Source organism: Strongylocentrotus purpuratus, unplaced genomic scaffold (genome assembly GCF_000002235.5).
Source record: "Strongylocentrotus purpuratus isolate Spur 01 unplaced genomic scaffold, Spur_5.0 spur5_scaffold_9, whole genome shotgun sequence".
Lineage (NCBI taxonomy): Eukaryota > Metazoa > Echinodermata > Echinoidea > Camarodonta > Strongylocentrotidae > Strongylocentrotus > Strongylocentrotus purpuratus.
In genome coordinates this window covers 15,213,969-15,241,686 of record NW_022145615.1, presented here as the reverse complement: position 1 = coordinate 15,241,686, position 27,718 = coordinate 15,213,969, and the positions used below count along the sequence as shown (strand labels likewise).

At 35.9% G+C, this 27,718-nt stretch overlaps 1 protein-coding gene across 1 annotated transcript; it reads right to left on the bottom strand.

Annotated features, from left to right (window-relative positions):
- Positions 1-1,732: 1,732 nt before the first annotated feature.
- On the bottom strand, positions 1,733-27,718 carry LOC752325 (protein FAM219A). The gene is made up of 3 exons (XM_030976945.1): positions 27,426-27,718; positions 25,122-25,230; positions 1,733-2,210 (listed from the first exon to the last, which is right to left on the bottom strand). Exons 1-3 carry the CDS (start codon positions 27,480-27,482, stop codon positions 2,026-2,028), a joined length of 351 nt encoding a protein of 116 aa, XP_030832805.1. The 5' UTR covers positions 27,483-27,718; the 3' UTR covers positions 1,733-2,025.

The window sequence follows — 27,718 nt, the reverse complement described above, 5'->3', positions numbered from 1 at the left end:
TCTGTATAGGTGCAAGAGGGGGAAATTAAACGGCTTTTAACATTATGTATGTGACTTACCATATCACTTAAAATATCTTTTACAGAGTTTTACCCAACATAGATGCTTGTGCACTCCCATGACTTCAACACACAGAACCAAGCACTTATAGACATCTTACTATCTAATTTCTAATATAGAATTGCTTGGGAATTATGCATTCACCTTCCTTGAACAGACGTACATGTATGTACTCTATCACATTTTAAATTCTATTCTGCAAATCCTGTCTATAAAAGATGTGATTACACATCAGCAGATAGCATAGTGCATTGTTGTATAAACAATGAGTGTATAAATCATGAAAACAACTCAGCAGTTAATATCAATATCTCATCCAATTATCAATTCAATATTTCTACCAAACAATCACACCATCAGTCATTCCATCCACTTTGCAATGAATCCATATCATTCAATTCATCCACCAATCCATTCATCAAAAAAATCAAATTGTTAATTGAAAACATGTATGTATTCATTCAACAGACCATCAATACCAAGATCCTCCAACTGCCAATCACTCACTCACTCAATCATTCAATGTATAGATCGATTGACATGACAATCTACTCTACAATGTCTGTCCAATCACCTTGAAGAAGGCATCAAGGTCATTTATTAACCTATCACTGTGGCTTGAGGACTCCACCTTATGACCCCACTACAACTGCAATTCAAAAGGAATTGCGATCAGATGAGACTTGTAATATAAAAATTTGTATGGTATTTCAAGCATTTCTGTTTTTTAAAGCTCAATGTGCTAGAGATAGGTAGACATTCGTATGACGGGAAGGACGGCATTGCTATTCCAAGCAGATCAGGACTTTTTTTTCAGACTGAAGGGCTCATTACTATTTTGACATAACGGTCAGGACCAACAATAGCACATTACCAAAGACTTTCATGACATCAACTCAAGGGCAATTTCAATATACTATTTTATTATGTTAGGATATCTCATTGTGATGTTTGAACATTTCAATAAGTAGCTGTGATGCACAGGGCTATGAAAATTGCCTCAGGTTGACTTTTGAATGTCTTTGCAATTGTGTTGAAAAGATATTTTGATATTCCAGATCTAATCTCACAATTCTTTATATATCTATCTAGTCACAGTAATGTCATAAGGTGAACAGCCGAATAGTTGTGGGTTCTCATTTAACACCATTCCAATGTTTACCCGATAACAGGTGCTGTCAGTCACTCAGAATGGACTTTACATTTGTGACTGTCAGGTCTAAGGCTGTGCACAACCGTGTCATGAGGTACCTGAGTACACTCCCAGGCTTACAAGCGAATACTTGAATATTCGAACGCCATGTTTTTGTTTGTTTTGGGTTTTTTTTGCCACCATCATACCACGGAAGCAGTATCCCAGGTCCGTCTCCGAAAACTCATGCAATTTTAGTTCGAGTTGCAGTTGAAAGCGCCGATTTAATAATAATAATAACAGTAAACAATGCTGTTTTAAAAATCAAAGATGGCAGAATAATCCATTTTCCTCCAAGTCCAAACAGAAATCCGGACATTTGGTCCCAGTTTCTGAGTGGTGAGTTTGACAGTGATTGAGTTGGGAAACATTTTTACGACAGTACCATGCCAGCGGCAGGCGCTCTCCCTGGCACGGGTAAGCGTCGGCCTGGACAGTGCCAGGTGAACAGGATTTTTTTTTTTTTTTGGCGGCCGAATATTCGAGTACGAGAAATCGTACTCGAGTAGTTGTCAACAGTGCGGGTACTCGAGCATTTGACTACTCGTCGCAGCCCTAGTCAGGTCTTATGTAATGCATTGCTCACTCCAACAACCACTCCATAAAAGGAAATATCACCACCATACATTTCCCTTATCCCTGTGACACAAAGGCAAGCTTGAAATAAATTTCTGGTGGGTCATTGGTTTGCTGCCTGTGGGAGACCTGGAAACTTAATGTAAGTCTTTCATATTGTGCTACACGGAAGGTTGATGAAGCTATGGTTGTTTGACTTACCTTTCACTATCTATGGAGACTAAAGGTTGTTCACTTGGTTCTCTATCTAAGGCTGAAGCTTTCCATGGTACTGCCAATCTTTCTCTTGTCACTAGTATTGACCGCCTCGGCTGAGATTCCACTGGTGATGGTGAGTTGAGCGGTCTGTGATGAGGGTTCCTTACTGCCTCTCTCTGTTTTTCTGTAAAATTAATAATAATATTCACATTTGTTTAGTGATCAATAATACACTTGAAAGTGCTTTCCATTGTAATTATTATTAAACCAGTCATTGGATTCAATTGCTAATCCGCACATGATAGTGTACACACTCTGCTCCACGGGGAGTATTCCGGACAGGCTCCATTTTACAAGCTGGCATATATGCCGATCCCACCACATTATCCAAGAACAGTAAAGAAAGTAAATAATATTTGATTGAGCTCGCTTAGCTGACGTGGAGCTATACCTCAAAAGGAGCTTAAGCTTAAGCTCTTGCAGAAGGTCCCGTCAATATACATGTACGTGACCCATCACAATATCAACATCCATCAAAGGTTGTAATATATAATATTGCTGAACACAATGCTCCAGCTAATATGTAACCAAACAAACAGCATTTATTACATTTTATTTCTAATCATACTATTGCCAATATAGTTTTGAACATACAAAAGCTCATTTGGTGTGTTCACATCTTCAGAAGATGAAGCAAGAAAGTAGCCTCAGGCTGCATTACCGCATTATCAACAAGTACATATAGACCGGGCACAATGGAGATAAATGTACATGTACATGTATCTGTATTTGAATACACCCAAGCTTTTCATACTGAATGTAACGTAATACACACTGATCTAAAAGAGAATTTGTAATTCAGTGTTTTCATATCTTCTCAAGATGTACTTCATAATTCACTCCAAATCCAACACTGCAATCTGCCCGAGTTACATAAAACAAAAGTTTATTTTCCAACTCTTACTTTTATTGATCATCAATACATTATTGAAGAACATAAACAATTTCAAACAACCTACAAAGATCAGCTCATTTTCCTGTTAGGCTAAAGAGTTTGGACACTTCTCATACATCATCAATTTCTTGTCTACAAAGAGCAATTTATATCACTTGTTTATGTGTTCATCGACTTATATGACATATTTACAACATGAACACTAAAATTGTGGTCTATATTTGGCAGTCAGAACCCAAAATAATCCCTAAATGTATACATATCAATTTATATGGAAATGTATACATACCAATTTATATTCATATCTTACACAAGAGGCTTTAATACATTTTTACAATTTACAAATTCTAAAGTGAAACACAGAGTCATCAAAGTTTACCAACACAATTTCAAATAATCTGCATTTCCTCCCACATGCGTAATCCTCAACCTTAACAAATAAAACCAAAGAGTGAACTCTAGAATAGGAGAGATAGGGTGTGGGAGATGGAACTGTGTTGACGCGCGAGACCTTTGAATTGATCAATCTTACGTCATTGGTTGGTAAGATATGCCCTGTGGTAAGTAAGTCTAAACCTCTCACAATTAACACTCTCCTACTCTCCTTCACTTGCCTTTACCAGGCTCAAGGCTAGTGTTGGATGTAGTGGATAAAGAGGATTTTTGGAGAGCAGGTTTCTCCATTTCTATCCTCTTTCATCATGAGCTGTATATTTTAATTGATGCCTAGGTATGCTTACAAGATTTCTTGTGATGGATGGATAGAGGAAGACGCATGGGGTCGATGCATATTCGGGTGTATGGCACTTGCTCCTGGGACAACATCTCTGTATTAATTTCTTACACTAACCATAATCCTGGACCCAACACGACAACTAACCCTAACCCTAACCCTGACCTAAAACCCAATTGCAACCCCAACCAAAACCCTACATCCACAAAATTAAGCCCGGAGCAATTGTCGCAGTAGCAAATATCAGGCGACCGCATATATTCAGAAGTACCAAATGTTATTTCACTATAAATCAAATTACTTCCTCAATGGAAGTAAATCATGCTTATTGAACAATTCGTCCTTGTTTTCACGAAGTGACGGTAGCGAGGAAAATCGTAACGCAAAGCGAATGCAATTTTTTTTCACTACCGTCACTTCGTGAAAACAGCGACGAATTACAATGTTTTAAGATGAAACACAATTACTTTGTAGACAATATCTTTATGTTATGAACTAAGAGGCTTTCCTGGAGGGATTTCTTAAGGCAGAATTTCATAAGTCCCAGTTGAAGAGATTGGCGGGAATTTCTGCATACCGTAAATTGATTCAAGAGAGATCAGGAAAAAGGAAACAGAGAGGATATGAACGAAGCAACATCTTCTTCTTCCTGGCAGTCCATCAGGTCATCTCTTATTCTTATTGCAATCATTGATAGAAATTTATAAATCCTCTCATTTCTTACTTCATTGATTATTTCAATTTTAAAGTTAGAGAGAGAGAGAGATAGAAAGCTTGATTCATTCAATTCATTTTTGTAATGGTTTCTTAGACAACATGTTTCACTGTAATATGCTAAATTGCACAGTATTATTATGATAAAATAACATTAAAAATGTAAATTACGTAGGAATATATAATACTACTGATGATACTATTGTTTACCCAGAGGAGCCTCATCAGCATCAATGCTGTATTTCCTGAGGGTACTGCAATTATTATTACCCCAGTGATTGCCATGTACCCATGTACACCCGGGTGGAGAATGGCAAATGTGGATTAATGTCTTGCCAAAGGACATTAGTGCCGGGCCAAAATTCAAAGCCCAACCCTTGGACCCATAACACCTCTATATGTAAATATAATGGTAAAAATGTTGACTAATCATAATTATTGCTGGATAAAGATTTAAATAAACTCTACAAGTTTCACTTGATGAACAACACATTGAGTAGTAAGCATGACGCCCTCGTTGACTAAAATATATTAGCGTTAATGAAGTATAAGTTTTCTTGCAAAAGATCCATCATTTAGAATCAGGTAAGGAGCAGGTGAACTATGCATATTTGAATACCATGATCAATATAGTTTTCCATGTCGTAAAAACCCAGTAGGTTGAAATTGAGCGCATTTAAGAACTCTCTAAGGCTTATCCTGTGACAGATTCAAGGATTTGGTTAGTGATATGATCCATTGCTACGTCTTAAAGCCCCACTGTACTACTTGTAGCTACTTGCTCCCTCTATATAGAAAACAATGCCTAATCGATGCCTGTTGGTCCCCCATGATCCTCTTTTTTTAATGTTAATTGAGAGCTGAGTTGATGAGATAGCCACCTGTCAGTGACCTTGCTGGGTGGTCTAATCCCTCCTGTCCACACTAGTAGAGAGGGCCTTTAATGTGCATTAAAGACAAAGCTGAATTCAGCTAACGTGATTACATTGTGGAAGAAATTGTCTGGAAACTATTGATTATGTAGTTCATAAGAATTGATTTATACCTTTAAGGTTTTTAATGATCAAAATGAATTCAAACTCCTCTTTAATGTGCATTAAAGAGTACCAATCACTAAAAAATGTTTTTGCTCTTGATTTAAGGGGTTCCATGTGGCTATACTGCATTAAAAATTTAAGCTTCAAATATTACTTTTACAAACACATATCGTAATTTAAATACATTCTCAGTGAACAGTAAAACAAAACAAAAAAGGTAATAAATACTTAATGATAATTAATAATCATAATAACAACAACAATAACTATTATTATTAATAATAATTTCATTAATAATTAATGATAATGATGGTGTCTCGTTTACCCATGGTAGCCTCATCAGAATTAATACCGTTCTCCCTGAGGGCCCTGTAATCATATGAAGTACATGCATCAAAGGTCCTATGCATATACCGGTATATCTATGGACCGTATCTATAATGTATTACAAGATACAGAAAAAAAAGCACTCTGCGCTTATTTTGCCCTAGCAATTTACTGCATCATCCATGTATGAGAACGAGGCTGAAGGGGTTGTCTACTCTCCTCCTACAACCTGTACACATGTAGGTGTATCCAAAATCCAAATACATGTATCAGGAGGGATAGGAAATCTATATGTACATGTATTTCTCACTCCTTACACCGTCCCCAACACCATGCATTATCTTTAAGATACAGTATATGACATAATTATGCCTGTTCTCTTAATTCACTACTGATATACATTGTAAATGCACCTACAACAGAAACATGAGAGGCAATTAAAAATGAGGAAAAATGGCAGGTGTTTTGATTTGCTGTTACCTTGTAAGAGCCATCACTGTCACTGTTCATACAATGAGCAACAGGCTAATTCAGTGCTTTAAATACAGGGATGCATCATATTGAACAAAATTATTCTGAAATATCATTAAATCACACTTATTTGTATATTTTCTTACTTTCTCTATTATGATTATGATTGCAATTGGGTGTCTACATCAAACGGTCTATGCAGATGTATGTACTAAATCTTCTTTCCAACTGGTCTAGAATAACTTTAGCAATGACTTGGTTGTCTGAGGTAACAATAAATTTTATATAAATTTGATCTTATTGAGGAATTAATTGATTACAGTTCAAACACATCTATTGAAGTAAAATATACTACTACTATTACAGCTTTAGTATGGCTGCCATTACGGCACTCTATCATTTTAAGGAACTGATTCCTTCCAGGTCCCTGTTTACTTCACCTGGGTAAAGTGTGTGGCAAATGTAGATTAACCTCTTGCCAAAGGACATTCATGCTGCAGTAAGGACTTGAGCCCTACACCTTGTGATCCTCATGCAGTCCAGGGACTTATCCACTAGACCATATTAAGTGCAATATATTTATGGAAAAATGATAATCTACATGTAAGATATGCAGTTATGCTTAACATGACATAGTGTAATCAATTCAAACATTCTTTTTTTCATTAACTCTAGTATTTCCTACAGAACAGTGTTCTCTGATCTTCACCCACATTGAATATGAACTGATCACAGTACCGAAAAACACAAAGCAACATTACATGTATATAGATGCTCATCCATTCAATGAATATCTCAGTTTATGTCAAAATAGACATGTGGGAATGCATGGCCTTGGGTGGATATGAGCGTTGGATTAAACCTTGATTACTTGGCAACGGAAATGAAGGGGTGATCTCAATAAAAACCTTATCAAAATTGACTTGAAATATTTTCCAGCGGCCACTACAGTAGGCAAGTGTGGTGTAAAATCATGCAATTTTCTTCCTCAATGCTGTGCATATAATAGGGTCTTAAAGTGAATAGTTTAAGGGGTGTAAATTGCTTCATCCTACAGCAGCCTAGTAAATATACTAAAGGTTAAATAACATACAATCTATTCATTGATACATGTTGCAGAATATTGCTACTGTCTGTTATATGGAAAAAGTCCCTCCCCTTCATGATACACCCAAGACTAAGTTTCATAGATCCCCCCCCCCCCCAAAAAAAAAATGTCATGGTAATGCCTTTAAGAACAAAGATGAGCATTATTAAAAATGGAGAGTTATCAACATCATTATATATATTCATCAACCAGTTTATTGTAAGATGTCACTCTTTGTTCTTTCCAAGGGAACCACTTGAAAGAAAGAAAAAATATTATAAAAGGTGACTTCTGTGCTTATTTGCCATGTTCCTGAAAAATGTGTCTTCCCTCCCATTACATACAATACTCCCCATTTCCTTTCCTTTTCTGTAACCTACTATCTTTTCTCTGTTATCTGCACGTAGCTTCACCATTTGATTTCTAGCTTTATCTATTGACCTTTTACCTCTATTTTTTGGATGTCAGAAGTCAACAACCATTCGTACATGTATGCCTAGTGTGACTTAGTGGAAGAGAGATAAGAAGAGAGAGAGGGAGAAGAGAGAAAGGGTATTTGTTCTCTCTACAGGGGCAGCAAGACACACACACAGAAATGGACTGAGTAAGAGAAATAGAACTGGAGAGAAAAGTGCAAGAGAAAAGAAAGAGGAAAAGGGCAAGAGAGAAAGAAAGAGGGGGAGAGTAGTTTGCAGGTACAAAACCTTGTCAGTCATTATGCGTAACTGTGTCTGCACTATGAGACTACAATTTGCTCTAGACTTTAGCTGCTTTGGACGTAGCCAAAATCTGACAAATCTAGGCTCTGCTCATGGCTTTAGGAATTGTGGTAAAGTATCAAATTTGAGTCCGTGTTTACAAATTAGAGAGAGAGAGAGAGAGAGAGAGAGAGAGAGAGAGAGAGTATCACTATGATTTCACTTTTTTTTTTCTTCATCTACATGTAGGTCTCACTTTTATCTTTCAGACTTTGCAACACAATTAAGATGATAATAATCCCATTTACCTCATGCCTTGTAACCAGTTTGGTAATAGGCGACAGTACCTTGGCTACGCAATCACATTCTATATCCGGCTGATTTTCCTTCTATGAATTAATACCAGACATGGCCCTGGCTAGCCATCCATCCCTAGGCCTTAACAACCCAGTCACATTGACCAAAACCGCAACAAATCGACTCCAAGTTTACATATTCTTGGCCATTTGAGGTAATGGAATTTTGTGCTCAGTGTAGAGTCAGTCTGGTGTTTGTATTGTGGGGTGTGACTAGAGCTTGACTAGTTCATGGCCAGGTGGTGGAAGGGGGCTCTCTCAATGAACAGCATTTCCTCTCCATTCAATAGATATCCTAGGGGGCTTGAGAGAAAGCAACTCAATCACAAGACCACAATGTATTATGCACCGAGACCTTTTACACATCAGCTGTGACCAACGAGCTTCTACTTCCAGCACAATCAAACTACATGCAAAGAATCACTCAATTTTCCACGGGCCTTTAGACTGAAAAGAGACTGAAACATTGAAGGAGCCAAATTGTTCTCTACAATATGAAACCTTAAAAAGCCAGATAGAGAAAGGTGATCACAGACCACGCATTAATATTTCATATCCCTGGGTCATTTGATCCTTCCCATTTCCATCCCATATCACTTTATCTCTTTTTCACTGTATAACAAAGTCTTGAGTCCAAGTACAATATGAGGTCCAAGGTAACCAGGATCATTTTTTACTCCTAAGAATGAATGATTCACACTGTTCTCATTACATTCCTAGCAGTGGATAACTTTTCATCTCTTCTTAAAAATTAAAAAATGCCCCCCCCCCCACATCCATCCATACTTCTAATGCTTCTACACAATACATTCATTTCACAATTGAATTCCTTTTTTTCTGGCGACAGCTGGCTTGGGATGAGAGGGGTTAAACAGCGATCGATGAAAGAGCAAATAGTGCTCTCGGCAAGAAGATAGAATCAGGTAGATAAGATTTACTATTCATGAGGCTACATCTCATGGGATAACCTTAGATATGAATCTATTATGAAGAAACACATGTGGCAAGGGGGTCACTTAGGTTGACTGCTAATTATGCTAATGAGGTCCTCTCCTTCTCCTTCTCATCAACTTTTTGAATAATTTGTGAATGCCATTTGCCAAGCTACATGTAAGTTGATTTCTGGAGCTAGTTATTTTATTAAGTGTGCAGACACAGAGCAGGTGACAAAAATTGACAAAACTAAATCGTAACCTTACATCTCAAGACAAAATAAAGCCAGGAGGAAAGGTTGAATGATCTCTATATTTGTAGATTTAATGAAATACATTTTATGCTCATTCTGTTCAAATGACTTAATGACTCTGGACAAAGCCTTTTTCACTGCCTTTGACGACTGTTTCTACACATACTTTTGTTACTACTCCACTCCCTCCAACACAATTAAGCACACTCTCTTTCTTCTTAATCTGTCTTTCTCCTCTTCATTTACATGTATGCTAGCCTAGATACTTCTCTTTAGATGCATCTATCCACTTTCTACTACCCAGTCATTCTCGGCTTCCTAATCCCCCATTCCTCACCTTACTTCCATATCTACAGCTCTTTTATTCTTACAAAGAATTCTTTATTTGATGCATTTTCTAATGATCCCTTTTCATAAAACCCACTCCAGGCTTTTACAAAAGAAATGCATACTTGTAGTCCTCTATGATGGCACTGATCTTGTTGATATTTCACAACGCGCAACGTACAACAGACAAGATAAATTCAACACGAACCTACAATCAGTGAAGCTCGTTTCAATCTCATCATCATCATCATGCCATGCAAAATTGATGCCTTCATTTTCAGCTCATGGCTTTTGCAGCTTTACACATGACATTGCAAGCCATTAAGTAAAGAGGTTTATGCCTCATGATAAATTACTCCCAAGCCTGTTACAGCATTGTGGATATAACCAGTAGTAAGTCCACCAACCAATCATTGTCATTATCTTTCCTGTGGGAAGTGTTAAGGTAATATCATCATATGTTTGGAGCCAGAAGGGCGTTAACTTATATACCTTACCCAGTTAATGCGCTTAGGCTCTGAACAGATGATATTTCGTATTTGTCATGAATTGCACGTTTTCAGGAACTCATCTCATCTTTAACTGTGGAGCATCCAAAAATAGGGAACCTTATATTACTAATGCCTTTGAACCAGCAAAATTGATCAAAATGACAAACAGCGTGTTTGACATCACATACATCAGAAGTTCACCCATTTGCACACATGGGACCACAGATTATTTTTTTGTGATGGAATATTATGATAGAATATACAACTTCTGAAACACGCAAGTAATGTTTGAAAGCACTATATACAGTGTATCGTAATATGGCATAACACAGTACTGTATTTGTTGGCGTAAAGGCTGTAGGATTTTCGAAAGAGAAAATATAGCAAATTCTGGGTGCAACCTATGCGCAACAACAGTCAAAATCAGCATGTACCCTAATTAACGGTGTATAAACCGCCCTCGTGTATTAACCGCACCCCTCTTTTTTGCCCTAAAAAAAAAAAATAATAACCTTTTTTTTCTTTCTTTTTTTTTTTGCCGACTCTGTCGGCAGCAAGTCAGGTCCATGTTAAAAAACCTACGCCATTGCCAAAGTAGGGACCGTAACTGCGCATTTGCTGTCTGCAAAAAAGCCTCTTTGTTGTGTGAATCCATTTCAAGCAATTTCGCATTGCATTGTGGTAGGCGGGGTATATATCGGATACCAAAACTGCCTGCAATACAATAGCAGTAACTAGCTTCAAAATAAGATTTGGTAAATTACGATCATTTTTTAGGAGTAAATACAACTTTTAACTCTGTTTTTTCTTTTAAATTTTATAAGCATATTGATGAATTTGGTATCAGTTTGTAAAAAAAACAGTTTTCTCAACGCTGGCAAATACGGTAATTACTTTTTTCCTTCAAATATTGAAGATAGCAACAAAAGTAAAAGTTTTCCAAGAAGAAAAAGTTTAACATAATAACTGTATACTTTAACCTATTGAGAAGATAAGAATTTATTTTCTCTTTAAGTATGCTAATTGAGTTTAACCTTTAACCTTAACATTAACCTCACCACAACCCACATTTTCCACATTTTTTCTTCTTTTTTCCCCCTATTTACTATCATCCTTCTGCCGATTGGAACGTTTCTTCTGAGCTTTTCAAGAGGTCGCAATCACACCAAAAGCAGCACTCTTTCATTTCTAACGAGAGTCACATTCAGTGTACACTAGGCCATTTTGGGTAGTTTGACTCTCACTTCCCTCTAAAAGTGCAGTTTTTCCTGCAGGTTTTGTGCAAAGGACAATAAACAAGCCTTAACATCGGATATAGAATAATACAAAAATTTCATTTAAGATAATTAGGACGTGAATCTTCCATAGAAACAGAGTTTCTTTCTAATCTAATGATCTGACTTCTGCATATAGTTTCAGATGATACATTTGCATAATTTTGAGCACTGAAAATTTGAAGAAAGGTCAGATGATGGTGACCATGTTCATTTAATGTCTATGGCACTAGGTCACTTGACATTGCTTTTAATAGAAGCTGATATAACTTTTCATATTTTGATGAACATACATACATGTACGTCACCATTAAGAAAACACACCTCTATCCTCAAGCTTGCAGAAGCATTAGCAGCATGCAATATTGAAACCCTCATTTTCATGATTACTGCTGCGCTGCTATTAAACAGGCATTGGAACCCATTAGGAGAGGGATTTTGTGGAAGAGATAAATGGCTCTTGAGATACATAATGACTTCTTGACACAGTACTATCAGTCCTGCTAGCTTCATATATGGAGTCTATTGCACTTCATATGCCATAGGAATAGTAATTACTATAATTTCACAGTTTTTCTACAGACCGGTACATGTTTCTCTCAATTTTTGTTTTAAGATTCAAAACCGTAGTGAAGCCTCACCCTGACCCATATAAATAGCCAAAACCTTCTAGCTCTGCGATATCAATTACTTCATATCTTAAGCAGATAGGGTAGTGTGAAATGAGCTTTTCTCATTTTTAAATGACCACATGGTGTCTTCCCTTTAAAAAAAAATCATTATTTCATGCAATGTCTTTATTTTTAATCATTATTTTCATGTTACAATGTTTTCCCTTTAATCATAACATTTGCTTTTTCTCCTTCTGTCATAAGCCCCAAAACATGGAACTAAGTTACATCAGAACAATTAGACACTATATTAGAGTGAAAGAAAAGAGCATTGATTTAGAAAAGAAGAATATAAAAAGAGATTTGAAAGCAGAAGGAAAAAGAACCAGAAATTGAATGAGACTGGAAACAGAGAAAGAAAGAGGGAGAGAGAGCAAGAGAGGGACAAGGAGAAAAACACAAGGTAGAGCGAGCGACAGACAGACAGACAGATAGGGAGACAGAGAGAACGCAAAACACAGGAGTGTTTGGATAACCTCAAAAGTCCTCACCTACCGGTTTACCGCCACGGCATGCCCACGGCGGAAAAACGTTTTTATTCTCTGACGCGGATGCACTAAGAAATCTATGCAGACACATCTCTTTGGCAAGAGAGAAAGTTCAATCATACGCAGGGTGCGATTAGCGGCACAAACTAAATTCATTATCTCCAGCAATCTGCACTATTGAGAGTGGATTGTTGTACCTCAGTTCACCCAGAAGGGTTTTATTTCATCAAATACAATTTAGGGGGCAAGTAATAATTCTCTCATTGCAACTCAATCATCCTGTTATGGAAAGAAAAAAAAGCAGGGAAACAGTAGATAATCTGGTGAGGGGGCAAAGAGCTTTCTTGCTCTATTGTAAGGCAGCTGAACTGTTTTTATCATGGCTAGATACACCTTAATATAATTTTCATCTGGTTCAAGATCAGAACCAGTTAATTTGAAGTGCAATAGGCTTGTTCTATTTCTGTAAAATGTCTACATGGTCACATTTATTATTTGCCAATTTGAATATTCAAGAATTCTGTTCATAACTATTGGGTCAAGTTCCATTTCAAATAGCCATCCCTCCAACTAAAAGCATTAATCGAGAAAAGGACATTAATTTGATGTGACCTTTTTCCAACAAAAACCATGGCCTTGGAAACAGAATAGAATGGATCATAGACTGTGAGAGCTAGACACCGCTTTGATGGCACAAGAAATAAAATCAATAAACTTGGATGCAATTATTACATTGGCTACATGTACATGACTCTTTGCCAAATTGCAGCTTCCAAGGTACATACATGTATAACTATGTGTCACTCTAGCCTAATGTACCGTGATATATGCTCAGGAAAATAATAATCATATAGCTTGCTGTTTGAACAAACCAAAGGCACGCAGTCATTAGAGCATTCTTTGCATTTTACTCATTTAACTGTTCACAGCACAAGATATTATAATGCAGTTCAGTACTACTTTATCATATGATTCCTGCCCCCCCCCCAACCATCCGCCCAATGAATCAAACAAGAAAAGGAAACAATAATGAATATATGTAAATAAACCTGAACACAATAATTCAGCATCAGATTTGGCAATCATTTATCAACATTGATTTTACAGAGTGATTCTAACACAATGGTACAGAACAAAATAAATTGAAAATCTAGCTTTTCCAAATGATACCTGCGTTATAACATCACCTTTAGTCAACTTTGAGGAACAATATGTTCAAAGCAATATTACAGTATTTGATTGTGTACAGGATTTCAATAAACACTTCCTCTCTACAAATCTGATAAATTGAAGGGGAAGGAAATAAATAAAAGAAATGAAGAAAACAATTCAAGAGCCGTAACTTTTTTACCATCCACATGAAGCAAACTAGCAGATCTGAAACAAATGGTGAACAATATTATGTACATGTACATGTATATAAATACCCGGATCAAAGGTAAATCAAAATTACAAGTCAATGTATAAAGACAGCATCATCAACGTCATATAATGACTAACAAGTTGCGAAGAAGGTAACATGACTAACAAGTCTCTCCCTCCCCCCCCCCCCTCTCTCTCTCTCTCTCTACCCCCTCCCCTTCTCTCTCTCTCTGTCTCCCACTCTCCCTTCTCCCGCTTCTCCACCACCGGTCTCTCTCCTTTGAAAGAGGAATATATTGCGGAGAGTAAAGGATGACCTTGTTGGTAACAACCAAATGTGATATTTGCTTTCAATTCTCCCTTGTTGATAAGTTGTTTACAATCAGCAATGTCATGGATGTTTGTGGTGAATAGTTTTGAAAAGGGCAATCTAGACATTCCCAAGCTCATATCACTGTTCACAAAATGAGATATATTTTTTACTCAATAAGCAGAGAGTTATTATTAGTGGTTACTGAGATATTGTTTCAGCAAAGGCAAGCTTTGTGCATACCATACAGCTGTATATGCAAATAATGGACATGTTTATCGATGAAAATTAGCATTATTAAGCCAAAGCTATGATATTTATTTAAAAAATCATTTTACCATAAGTCATATAAGCCATATAGCACATGTTCAGATATTTGCACTTGAACATGTAATTTGTGTAATTTATAAGCATCACAGGGATCAGTGTGATTTTCACATGTGATATGAGCACATGTACATGATTGCACTTTGAAACTGAGAAACATATTCAATTGTTATTGTCACTATTATTCAATATGTACACTGTGTGCACATGCAGTATACAGATTAGAATGATATACATATTAGAATGACATACACATACCTTGTAATTATCTAGAAAAAAATTGATAACAATTTTACATATCTGAATGACCCTAAACATTTTATACATGTATATAAACAATTTTTGTTAAAGGTATAAAGTGGGATGTTAGCCCATTACCTGAAGAAGCCTGTAATCACCATCTTAATAACACGAGCAATCACTACACATTACAGACAAATTATATTCGAAAATATTGATCAAAAGGACACTTAAAATTGAATTAGCAATCATCACAAACTACAGACAAATCTTATTCTAAGGTACTGATCAAAATATAGACACTCAAAAATTAGATTACCAATCATCACAGATTACGATGAATATTCTGTCTAAATATTGATCACTGAGAGACAGTGGCGATGGACCTACTCCGTGCACTGACATACATGATCATTTGATACTCTCCTACTCCGTACTGAGGAGAAAGAGAAGCTGAAACGGGAAAAAGAGTAGAGTATGTAGTCTATTATCTGCCCTTGACATGATGCATTGTAAACATTTTCTCTATATTCACATACAACTGCAGTAATTGCTTGCCATTTGATTTCTATACTTCAAGATTCCCTAATTGCACGCCCTACATAATCAAAAGAACTTCATGCATGTTCTCTTCATCTCTGCATGTCTTCTCTTAAAGGGGAAGTCCATCCTGGTATCAAGTTAGTTTCTAATAGAAGCAGAAAAATTTGAGAGACAGACCAGTGAATGTTTTTAGCAAAATCTCATTAAAAATAAGAAAGTATCAATTTCCATATGAAGTTTATTTCAATCAATCACAACTCTTCATGGTCTTCTCCAATTTTCTATGTACTAAAAAGTTCATAAATTTCTATTTTCTCAACAGAAAAATTTCAGTCAACATGTACATGCACCATGATAATCGTCCTCATGATAGCAATATGTCTTGTTTACCCATGGTAGCATCATCAGAATTAAAACTGTTAACCCTGGGGGCCCTGCAATCATAATTATTACAAATATGTTTTACACAAACCCATGTACTGTATGAAACAAATTTCATCAATAACCAATAAAATGGAAATTTAATGTTTAGTAAAAATGGGAGAGGACCTCAAAAGATATGTCACAGTATTGCCAATTTGTGTTTAACTGTCGCAACTTCGCATATGTCGCAGCTTTCTTAATTTTAATCAAATTCTGCTCAAACTTTACTAATCAGTTTCTTTAATTTGTCTGCTTTATTGAAAGCAACTTCATATCAGGGTGGAGTTCTTCCCCTTTAGATTCCTAATGCTGCACCCTACAATAGGAATGCGAGCATACACTCTACAGCTCTGTATGTCTTCTTGCTCTTAATTGCACAGCCGTAATTGAATGCAGGGATAGTGAGAGGAGCTAATGCATGCTTTCAAACCCCTTCGGTCAGTCTGATGATGTTGTGGGAGGAATGACGTCAGAGTGACTCCATCATCTAGGAGATGATCTCATCATCAACGTCTAAACTTTTTTTGTCTCCATCCTAATAAAATATATCCAAATAATATATTCCATTTCGTCTCTCCAAAGATTTAGAGCCCATTTCATACCCACACAACACATTACGAAGACAAAAAGAAGAGTACTGAAATCGTTATTATTGTAAGAATGAAAAACTTTTTTGTAATACAAGTATTTTTCCAACTTTCTCATATGAAATATAGTTTTAATAGTTATAGATGTTATATCACAAATTTTTCTACAAGTCAACAAAACAACTGTCTTGAATTTTCAACCAGTTGAATTAAGCAATCGTTCACCTTTTTTATCATAAAAACTAAAGGTTTTTTATCACTTTTATTCAAATACCTAATTTATGAACATCTCTAGAAAAGTTTTAAGCTATAAAAGAGAAAAATCTTTGAATGACACTAGATAGTAGAAATTTGACAAAACGTTATACAGAAAGACAGAAATTCTGTTATCCCTTGGTCAACATACATGGTATACTGTTAACAAGCACTGACTCTCTGAGCTGGACTGAACAAGTCAGAATATTAACCTTACATGTGCAATTCTGTTTTGGTATTTTTCTCTTTTTTAAAGAATTTCTGGAGTACCATAATTGCACTATCTGTTGTTGTCTACAATTACATTCTTCAAACCCACTTCTCTCAAATTGCTATCTCCTCTTACATCTTCAATTCTCCATCTTTCTACTCAAGAATCATCTCCAGCTTCAGTTTAACTCTCACATATCTCCTGAACATTTTTATTTGAGATGGATATCTCTGTTGGGTCTCAATTTACAGCAGATGATAGAACTTTAAGGCTTTGTAAAGATATTTTCTTTTACAAAACAGATGATTATACTTAGGTGGTATTCTGCTAGAGTAGGCTGGATGACAAGTCAGGTTTAACTCAGGAAATCATATATGTAGTTTAAAAGTATTGGGCAATGCGATATTTACTCTGATGACATTTTGCTCTCACCTTTCATTCATCAAAGATAATAGAGCTAAGGTTTGTTGGGTTTACAGTTTAGATGGAGGTTTAGGTTTAGGGTTAGCGTTAGGTATAGTGATTGAACCATGTTTGTAAGTATGATTTTTGTTAGAGTTACAAATGACTTTCACTAGAGCAAGGGCCATACAATCAGGTCATCATGGGTCAACATCCCACCTGGCCACATGGCCATGGTTATTATGTTCATTCCTTTCAAGAGTCCAAGAAACTACACCATCGATGCATACACAGGAGCCTACTCATGTCTTGATCAAGATCACTGGACTTTTACATGGAAAAGTAGCACCTCTACTGATAGCTTCAAGACTCCAGAAACTACATCAATCATGGGATAGAACAATGTCTACATGTATGACCTCCCTTCTACTCCTGTTTTTATCAAACTAAATATTAATCATTTTGTTAATCCAGGGAAGCCTCATTAGCTGCAATGTTTTTCCTGAGGGACCTGCAATTATTATTCAGTCAACCCAGTGATTGCCAGGTACCCATTTACACCTGGGTGGAGAGCGACAAATGTGGATTAGTCTCTTGCCAAATGATGTTAGTACCAAGCTGAGATCCTAACCCTCAACCCTTGGATTAAGAGTCAAGTGAATGAACCACTATACCACAACACCTCCTCCTCATCAATGAGTTTACAGACTGAAATCACAATCTAGTCATCGGTATTCAGCAGTTGCTCTGGTACCTCTGGTACAGATACATATATATGGTCACAGAAATATACCACAAATAAACACTGCTTTTGAATGAATGTAAGGCATAGTAAATATCTCTAGAAAAGTTACTTGCTCTGTTTTGATAATATACAGGTACATGTAGTATTTGACAAAGAATACAAGATACAGGCACCCATATTACATGTAGTTGCATATGAACACAAATTGTGAACTAACTACCCAGAATGTAAATTATCTCTCAGGTACACGCATGCATGTAGGACGTATAGCTCTGTTCCAGGACTGTCAAGTTTCGGTAAAGGAGCAGAAACATGATCACAAAGAATTACCAAAAATCAACATAAAAGGCAACTTTAAGTTTCTTGTCTATCCAATTGAAATGTGCAATATTAACATTTAAAAGGATAAACTACCTAATTTGAACATGATTTGTTTACATTTAGAATACATCAAGATTGCCCTTGAGTTGGTTTCTTGAAAATCAATGCAATCGTGTTCAGTGTATTTAAAGTTTAAATTGTTTGATGGCTGTATTTTATCTGTAGTGATTAACAATTAACTCTATATGTCATGAAGAAGAATTTAAAACTGAACTTTTGGAAACAAATAATTGCAAATTTATCTTTAGAAATATTTCTCCACCCTGAACTTTTTTTACCTGAAAAAGTAACAAGCATTTTCCAACAAATGTAAAGAATAATGGCACTGGCTTTTCTGGCTTGTTTATTCCGTTAGATAATAACCCTCAAAAAATTTAAGATGTACATGTTATATGAACAGGTGAAAAATCGGAAGTAAGTTAGATTTCCCAAGATCACTTGAAATTATGACATTATAAACCAGCACTCTAGAGAGAGAATAGAGGGTTTGTAATTTCACATCAATTTTCACGCTTCCTGCTTCAATTTTGAAGTGGTGCGGTAAACCTCTAAAGCACTGTCTAAAGATGATAGTCTACAACCATTCAGACTCTAGTTGGTATATCCCCATGACCTACATGATAATATGTGGCTTACATCAAGAAAATATTTTCACGGTGAGTCCAGAGTAAGTCTAAAGCCAGTACAAAAGACTGAATCTGCAACCACAAAATCATTCTACACTTTGTACTTACAGTTGTCAGAGCAGGGCCCCCTTGCTTCAAATAAAATCAAACTAATACAACTTGATTTTCAACCAATCATGAACATACGTGTACATATAATTTGAACTTGCATTTTTCATTTTGATAGATTCATGAATATATTAAATGTCACGTTTATAAATGGAAACATCACTTTCCAATTGTAGGAAATTGATAAAGAGTTCCAAAAGCGTTTTTTAATTTTTTGTGTATGGATTTAGTTCACATAAATTTTGACTGCATCTGTTCACAAGTTCATATCAATTTTAACAGTATCTGCTCAGCAACTAAACACACAGTACAGATTACAGATATGTACATGTACATGTATGCATCATTTTGCCTATAAGAGTCTGATGTGAGAGACTAAACATGACTACATACCCTGTTGCTGTGATGAATTAACTGGTGCACAGTGTTCCCATGCCAACCATATCAAGTTCAGAATTAACGATACAAAAGATGGATAATTTCTAATCATTGCAATAGAAGACCAGACAAGGTTATTTGAGACAACAAATGCTTTTTATTCATTTAACAACATATTCCGTCGTAATCATTTGCAGAGATGATAATTTGGTTCATCAAAACAATTACATGCAAACAATAGAGTGATGGTTATTGACATTTCATGAGTAATTTTGTACTAGTATTAGATAAGTTTATATAGTTACATGCTTCCCGCTCTTACATGTACATTCTCTCGTTGCTGTCTTACTCTTTCTCCTCAATCCCTCCACCCCCCCCCCATCTCTCTCTCTCTCTCTCCCCCCATCTCTCCCTCCATCTCTCCCTCCCTCCATCCCTCTCTCTCTCTGTGAATAAATGATCCTTGTGAAATACCCCTAACTACCAATAATATCAATGAATAGTTGACTAATACATGTATAGGGTGGTTTCTCCGCCATTTTGTATAATACTCTTGAAGCAGGTCACACAGTACAGTGAAAGCAATCGCAATCAACTTATGCAAACCAAGCGTGACGGAATTTAATTTCAATGAAAATGGTCTAGGGGTAGATAGCAAAGAGTAATTAGAATTGCATTAGAGCGCCACAGACAATGAATTGGCTTCCACATGCATGTACAATCTTTGCCTATATACGCAAAGCACATTTAATCCTATCAAATTACAAACATGCTAAGCTACATGCATTGCAAACTGCTACACGAGATTAGCGAGAACCATCAAAAGAGATCATCTTCATTATTAATGAAAGTGTGGATTGCAAAATAATCAATATTGAATATTGCAAGTTAAATTTCCTTGGATGTAACACAAGTTACCTTGTGGTAATTTCCTTTTTCCCTTGGCAAATTTTTTGACCTAATTTTAAAAAAATGTACTGGTATATATATATTCTAAAGCTCTAAGTGCATTGGTTAGTATCAACATGGGTTTTCCAAAACCGCTTAACTTCCAATGGAAAAAATAGTTTTCTAGAGCAAAGATCACTGCTGTCAGAGTATTAATCAAACACCACTTGCACAAACTTTATACTGTGTAAGCCAATATTTTCATGTAGATATAATTTGTTCATGATACAGAGTACATAGACATAATGATTAAACTCCTTGCATAACCCATTCATGCATGTACTGCCTATTCATTTTTCTGTGACATTGTTAAATTCTGAACCAAGTGACAATTTACAAATTTTGCACATATTAAACTCTCAAGAAAATACATGTAAGAGAATACAGTACAGTGTGTGTGTGCAACTGATATATATATGTTAACCTATTCTCATTGAAAGTTCAAATATGAATAACAAATATAACTGCAATGTGCAACTATTGAACTTTACATTTTAGGACCATCACCTATAGCTTTATCTTATTTCAAACTAATAAATGTTGAACTCTGTTACATAGTCTTAAAATTTCTCCCCAATATCTGCCATAATGTTACAAACTGTATATTTTAACTTCTTTACACAAATCCACCTTTACTTTTCTTTGGGTTTTTACGTAGGTGTTACTATTACATCAGAAGAATGATAAGGAATGAATATAAGTTGATATTTGACAGCCATTGTACTTTGAGAGAGAAGGTACTTGAATTCCCAGACGTGACTATCGATTTCCCCACCAAATTATTCCACTTCCCTTGTGAATATACTGTTACAGCAAAAACTGTGACATAAACTATATTTTGTACGAATTGTGATCAACATGGTCTGTTCACATGGAGCTGACAATCGTAGGTACATGTCATTTAAGTTTAGTTTGATTTTGTGATATAAATATATATATATTAATATTTTTTTCTTTCATTTCCTGAACTCAAAACAATCTTTGGAGCTTCGACTATCGAACTCGCTGTTTCCATTATGATGTGGACTTACCATAGTAGTCTACATACTTCAGAACTGGTTATTGTTTAGAGGCAACGGGTGAGAGCTGTTTTTGTTTAAATAATTTGAAAGGATAGCAAACACTTTCAAATAAACAAAGAATGGGTTGACTTCTGTCTACATATACATGTATGTGTGTACGTGATAGGAGCACAGAAGACACAAAAAGCAAGGTAATTTGCTTTTATCGAAACAACAGTCAGCTTCAACCTTTGAACCTTTGAAATATTTCCTTTCTCTCTATTTTTTATAATTTAGACTAGATCAATGCGAACAATAAATACAAGGAGAGGACCTACTCAAAAGCTGATCAATATGTTGAGTACTAATTGTGGGATGTGACACCTACTTTCTACTGTCAATATATACCTACTGTATTTCTTAATTTCTGGTTGATTTTGATATTGCAATTCAGTTTAGTGATACTAAAATAACATTCATTTCTTTGCCTTAGTACCAACTCATATGTAAATCCATCAAACTTAATTATTTGATTCTTATTCACAAAGCGTTTAGAGACATTTGTATTAAGCGCTATATAAAAATTAAATATTATTATTATTATTATTAATTACTAGAATCGGGTGAGAAATTTCACTTTTTTTGTGATGTTCTCATTGCTCAATACATCTCATGTCCAATGCTCTTGGTAATGTAATCTGCTTTAGAATTTGTGTATCATCCTAATTTATTTTCATGGTTACATTTCAATCTGCTCTATAACACAGCAATATTGTGCCTTGTAAACATGCATTGGCATGCTCCAGCTTCTAGTCTATATGTACTCCAACAAGCTGTCCTACATACTCTGACTTTATCAACTACAGTACCTGGCAACAACGAGGAGGTGTAAACAGGTGGAAATGAAGATTAAGTGCACTGCTTGATTCAATTATAAAAACTGGATTGAAATCAACTTAAATTCCTTAGAGAAACAGAAATAGAAATTCATTAGTTTAGAAGTAAATCAAGAAATGAAATTATCGTGTAATATAATTGAGTCAGGCAGTCTTGAATATCACAGAAAAATGTCTTAAAGCCCCACTGCACTAGTTTGGCCAGGAGGGATTAGACCTCCCTGCACGGTCAGTGACAGGTGGTTTTCTCATCAAATAAGCTCTCCATTAATGTAAGAAAAAGAGGATCATGAGGGACCAATGGTCCCCGATTAGGCATTGTTTGCTACATAGAGGTGCAAGTAGGTGTAAGTAGTGCAGTGGGGCTTTACAAACTAGCACTGAAAACAAAGGAATGAAGAGAAAACAAATATCTGAATGGCGACTGGAATGGACACTGCAAATGGGAAATTTGCTTGTGGACAATTTTTTCTCTAGACATCAAAGACATTTCTTCTTCCTTTTACCTGTGTTGTAGCTGTAAACTATTTTTCTATGCCTAGTTTGGTGAGAATGGCATGGTAAAATATTGTGGGAAGAAATTTGTAAAGACCTTGAATATATCTTGAGCTGTTCCATGTTTGAAATGTGTGCTGGCTTTTTACTCAAGAGAAATCTACCATGCTATTAACAGAGTATGGCAAGTATATATTCATAATTTTCTCTTTCAATGGCAATGCCCTTTCATGGGTTCTCCTTGGAGAATACCCGTTGCATCTATTATAATAGAACTCCTCTGTGACTTGTGATTCAATCTTCTAAGACAACTATATATTACAAAGCTCTCAAGATACATTTCTATTCATCTAGTACCTTCCTCTCTCTCTCTCTCTCTCTCTCTCTCTCTCTCTCTCTCTCTCTCTTACTCCTACTTCTTCTCTTTCTCCTTCTCTTTCTCATCCCTCTCTCATCCCTCTCCTTCTCTCTCCTCTATCCTCTATCTCTTGAATCTACATGCATTTACTCTCATTTTATCCTTCTCTTTTTCTCACATTCACTTTGTCCATAGCCTCAATTCAAATTGTTATATCTTGTCTTTCTTTAGAAGTCACTTAGTTTTCACGCAATGCTTTCACTGCCGGTTATATATTACAAACTACACACAGTGCACTACATTGGAAGGATATTGAATGCACAAGTTTGTAGAAAAATGATCAACATGTTAAGTGCATACTGATACAGTAGTATGATTTATTTATTAACACACTTTATTATCCCTCTCATTCATAAATATGTAGGCATATTGTACACCTCTAATGTAAATCACTCAGTTAATACAATTTTCATATTGAATAATAATAATATAACTAACAACATAACAATAATACAGCAATAATAATGACAATAATAACAATTATAAGTAACATTATTATCTCAATTAAATTGCACAAAATACCTTTAATTTTGTTTAAATAATTGTTATCAAGAATAACTGTCTGACAAAGAAATTGTTAACAACCCGCTACATGTACATGTGATATTCATTAATTTCGGCAGTGTTGTTATAACTAATGACATAATGACATAGACCCTGTCATGATATTGCTTAAAGGTATAGACCAGTTCTGGTCATGCGATTGCATTGTGAAAGAAGCGTTGTGGAATCGATCAGAAAAGGTTGATCATCTACAGTAGTATATTAGTATTGGTGTGTACTGCAAGGTTCTGAAATCATCAAAATGATAAGAAATTCGGCCCAGTCTTGGTAAAGTTACAAGCACTGTACACAGAAAGATGTATATGGGACTACGTGATATCTATCCAGTCCGGATAGATATAATAATTTACCAAATATAATATCAATTAGTAGGCGGTTTCCCGGCAAAATATATACATGTATCATCACGTATTAGTCAAAACATATTCTTTCACATGATTGGTTTCCAAATAAGAGGTTTCCAAAACTGGTCTATCCTGATTGAAACCCTATACTGCTACATTGTTTGGGAGTACATTGTACATATTATGTATTGTACGTGTATACAAATGCCAACAATTTATTTTTATTTTATTTTTTTTTTTTTTTTCTATCATTTTTATTGATCGGCGATCGGAAATTATTATCAGATCACCCCTGATCGGCTCAAGAAATCGGCTCAAGAAATCGGCCCCCGATCCGATGATCGGTTACAGGCCTAATTACAATACATTGTAATAGTAATCACTGTTCTATATGTATTCATGACAGTAAAAGCCAGGCAAATATGTATGCTGCCATGTTTCACTGATGAAAGATATTGCTGTATCCTAAATGTACACCAATGAAGATCAGTTCAATGGTTTGCTATTACCTGCGTAATCTTGTAAGAATGCAACCGAGGGACAAGACTTAAGGCTTAAAGTCTGCTCTTCCAGGATTTCTCAGTTACAAAACTACTGCTCTACCACTGTGCCACTGCACCTCCACATGTAGAATACCACCAGCTAAACTGGCATATAAACGCTCTACTCAAGGATTAAATTGTTTACAATATGGTTGAATGTTGCATCTTACTCACCAAGTTTGACTTGCAATGAAGATGGCTTTCTTAGATTTTTAATGGAATGTCTACTAGAGGGTGAGTTGGTAATATCCACATGGGTCGTCATCCTTTCCGTCTCCAACATCTAAATAAACAAAGATTTAAATAAAAATGTTAAAGTTAGAATAATATCGGTAGTAATAAGCAATAATGATCATGATGATCTTCATCATAATAACAAGTTTAGACCGCTTTCAAACCAGGTTTAGCAGCCCTACTTAAACCATGCCCCCTAATCAATAACCACCTGCATCTACATATCAAGTGTAAATTCCCTTGCAGATTATTTAGGACAACAATCCAAGATCAAAAAACATTGCCCCTGGCAGTGGCAGCAAGTTTTGTGTCATCCTTATGTTCGCAGGAGGGACAAAGATCGCCTCTCCCCCTTCCTGAAACAAAAGGATGACGTACTGTAGAGATCGCCACTAGTGGCTCAGACTAATGTCAAGACTAAGAGCAGCATCACTAAAACAATATGTGTGTAGATTAGAGTATAATGCATCTCTATAGAAAATTTGAAAGAAATGTGTAAAGAAATGTGACCTGCAAAGCAACACAAGATATCCCCTTAAAATACGACCTTTGACCCTATAAAAGATGGAACATTGGGGGAACACTGGTAACCAGTAACCAGGACGAGTGAATATGACGTGAGCTCTTTGGTACTCTATAGAATAAAACATCACGACATACAGCTATTATTGACTTATCGTACAAAACATTTGACATGGGATTTATCACATGACATTACACTAAGAACAGTTGCTATGTCTCGTCTCAATGAGACGTGGGCTGCCACATGTATGCAACTTAGTTAAACGGGTACTAAGTACGTAATGCGTCTTAGTGGTCTTTGTGAAACTCCCGCCAAAATGCATCTTACACTAAGTCTTATAGCCAGACTTAAGGATGCTTAAGACGCATCCCAGTGCTTAATCTTAGTGGGAGTGTCATGGTCGAGTGGTTTAAGGCGCTTGACTTGGAGATGCGAAGGTCGAGGGTTCGAATCCCGAAACGTCACTAATATCCTTTGGCAAGATATTAACCTGCACTTGCTACTCTCCACCCAGGTGTTAAATGGGTACCCGGTAGGATGCGAACGTCATTGTTGGTCAAACAGTTTTTGAGCGTCATGTAACGCCTGGCTGGAATGCTCCCCAGGGAGTAGAGATTGTGCACACATTGTGTGCGGGCAAGCACTGAATCCAATGACCGGGGTAATAGTATATTTGTAAAGCGCTTAGAGACATTTGTATTAAGCACTATATAAAAATTTAATGTTATTAATATTATTATTAATCGTGAAACAGGCCCCTGTTAAGACACATCAAGGAGTTTGCAATTGCGTTTAATCGATTGCAACTTAAAACTCCATAACTTACATAATTTTAATCAGATTTTGCTCAAACTTTCACTGACCTGTTCTCTCATTTTTCTGCTTCTATAAAAATCAGCTTAGTATCAAGGGTGGACCTTCTCTTTAATTTTTTTTTTTAATACTTTCTTTTTCTTTGTCTGATTATATATTTTTGCAATTCAAACTTTATTAATGAAGATTTTATGATGATGAAATAAATTGAAATAGATTATATATTAAAACAAATTGATTCAGTGCTTTATTAACATTTAACATAATTAAAGAATACAGCTCTCATGCAAGATACATCAAGATACTAAAAGAAACATGAGAAACAAATGTATGGCACTGGACTCTGGAGATTGTATACATTTTTACATTTTATTTTCTTTAAATCAAAATTATTAACAAATGACAACGACCCATCCCGTAATATGAATATTAAATGAGCATTTGACATTTAAAAAAAGTGTACTTTAAAAAACACACGCATGCATGAGCAAGTGGCATTAACATCACAACAAATTAAAAACTTAAATGATAACTTATTAAAGGATTAGACCCTACAAATAAATTAATTTTGTTTAATCGACCTAGGGGTCTAAACTGCACGGTTTGCATAACAAAATATATTTCATTAATTAAAAGTGAAACACTATTGACGACTACGAAGGAGATAGTGGCTTGCAGGGCACCTGTAACATTTATGATTTAGCACGCAAAATGGAGAGAACAGCAAATCAGCACCATTATGGCAATACACAACACATGAACCAGATGAATCCAGAAACAATACACACAGATCTAGGGATGGGGCCAAGCTGGACAACAAATAAAAATTACCATACCATATGATTCCAGATTAAAAGGACAATCGCGTGAATAAAAGCTAATAATCCTACTCAAGAGGAGCACCTTACCCGTGTGTGTTCGTTGACTGATGTCGCATACCCGCTGTCTGTTTCGTCTTCTTCCATGCTTGCTCCGTGGTGGGAGGACCTTTTTTCCAGTCGAAGGGAAATTAGATGTTGATAACTAGATAATGAATGAACGTGGATGCGTGCGCATGAGAATCAGCTGACGGTGTTTTGGTCGCGTGCCCTCTTGCGGTGAATGGCTATATAATTTGTGAGTATTAGCACTTTGGATTACATAATTTTACCCACCACAGATCGATAAAAAACATAACAAAGAGAAAAAGCAAAATGTGGGT

Coding starts and splice junctions, on each gene's coding strand:
- LOC752325 (XM_030976945.1), bottom strand. CDS start 27,482: ATGGAAGAAGACGAAACAGACAGCGGGTATGCGACATCAGTCAACGAA. Junction 25,231..27,425: donor CAGTCAACGAACACACACGG/GTAAGGTGCTCC, acceptor TTGTTTATTTAG/ATGTTGGAGACGGAAAGGAT. Junction 2,211..25,121: donor TTCATTGCAAGTCAAACTTG/GTGAGTAAGATG, acceptor TTAATTTTACAG/AAAAACAGAGAGAGGCAGTA.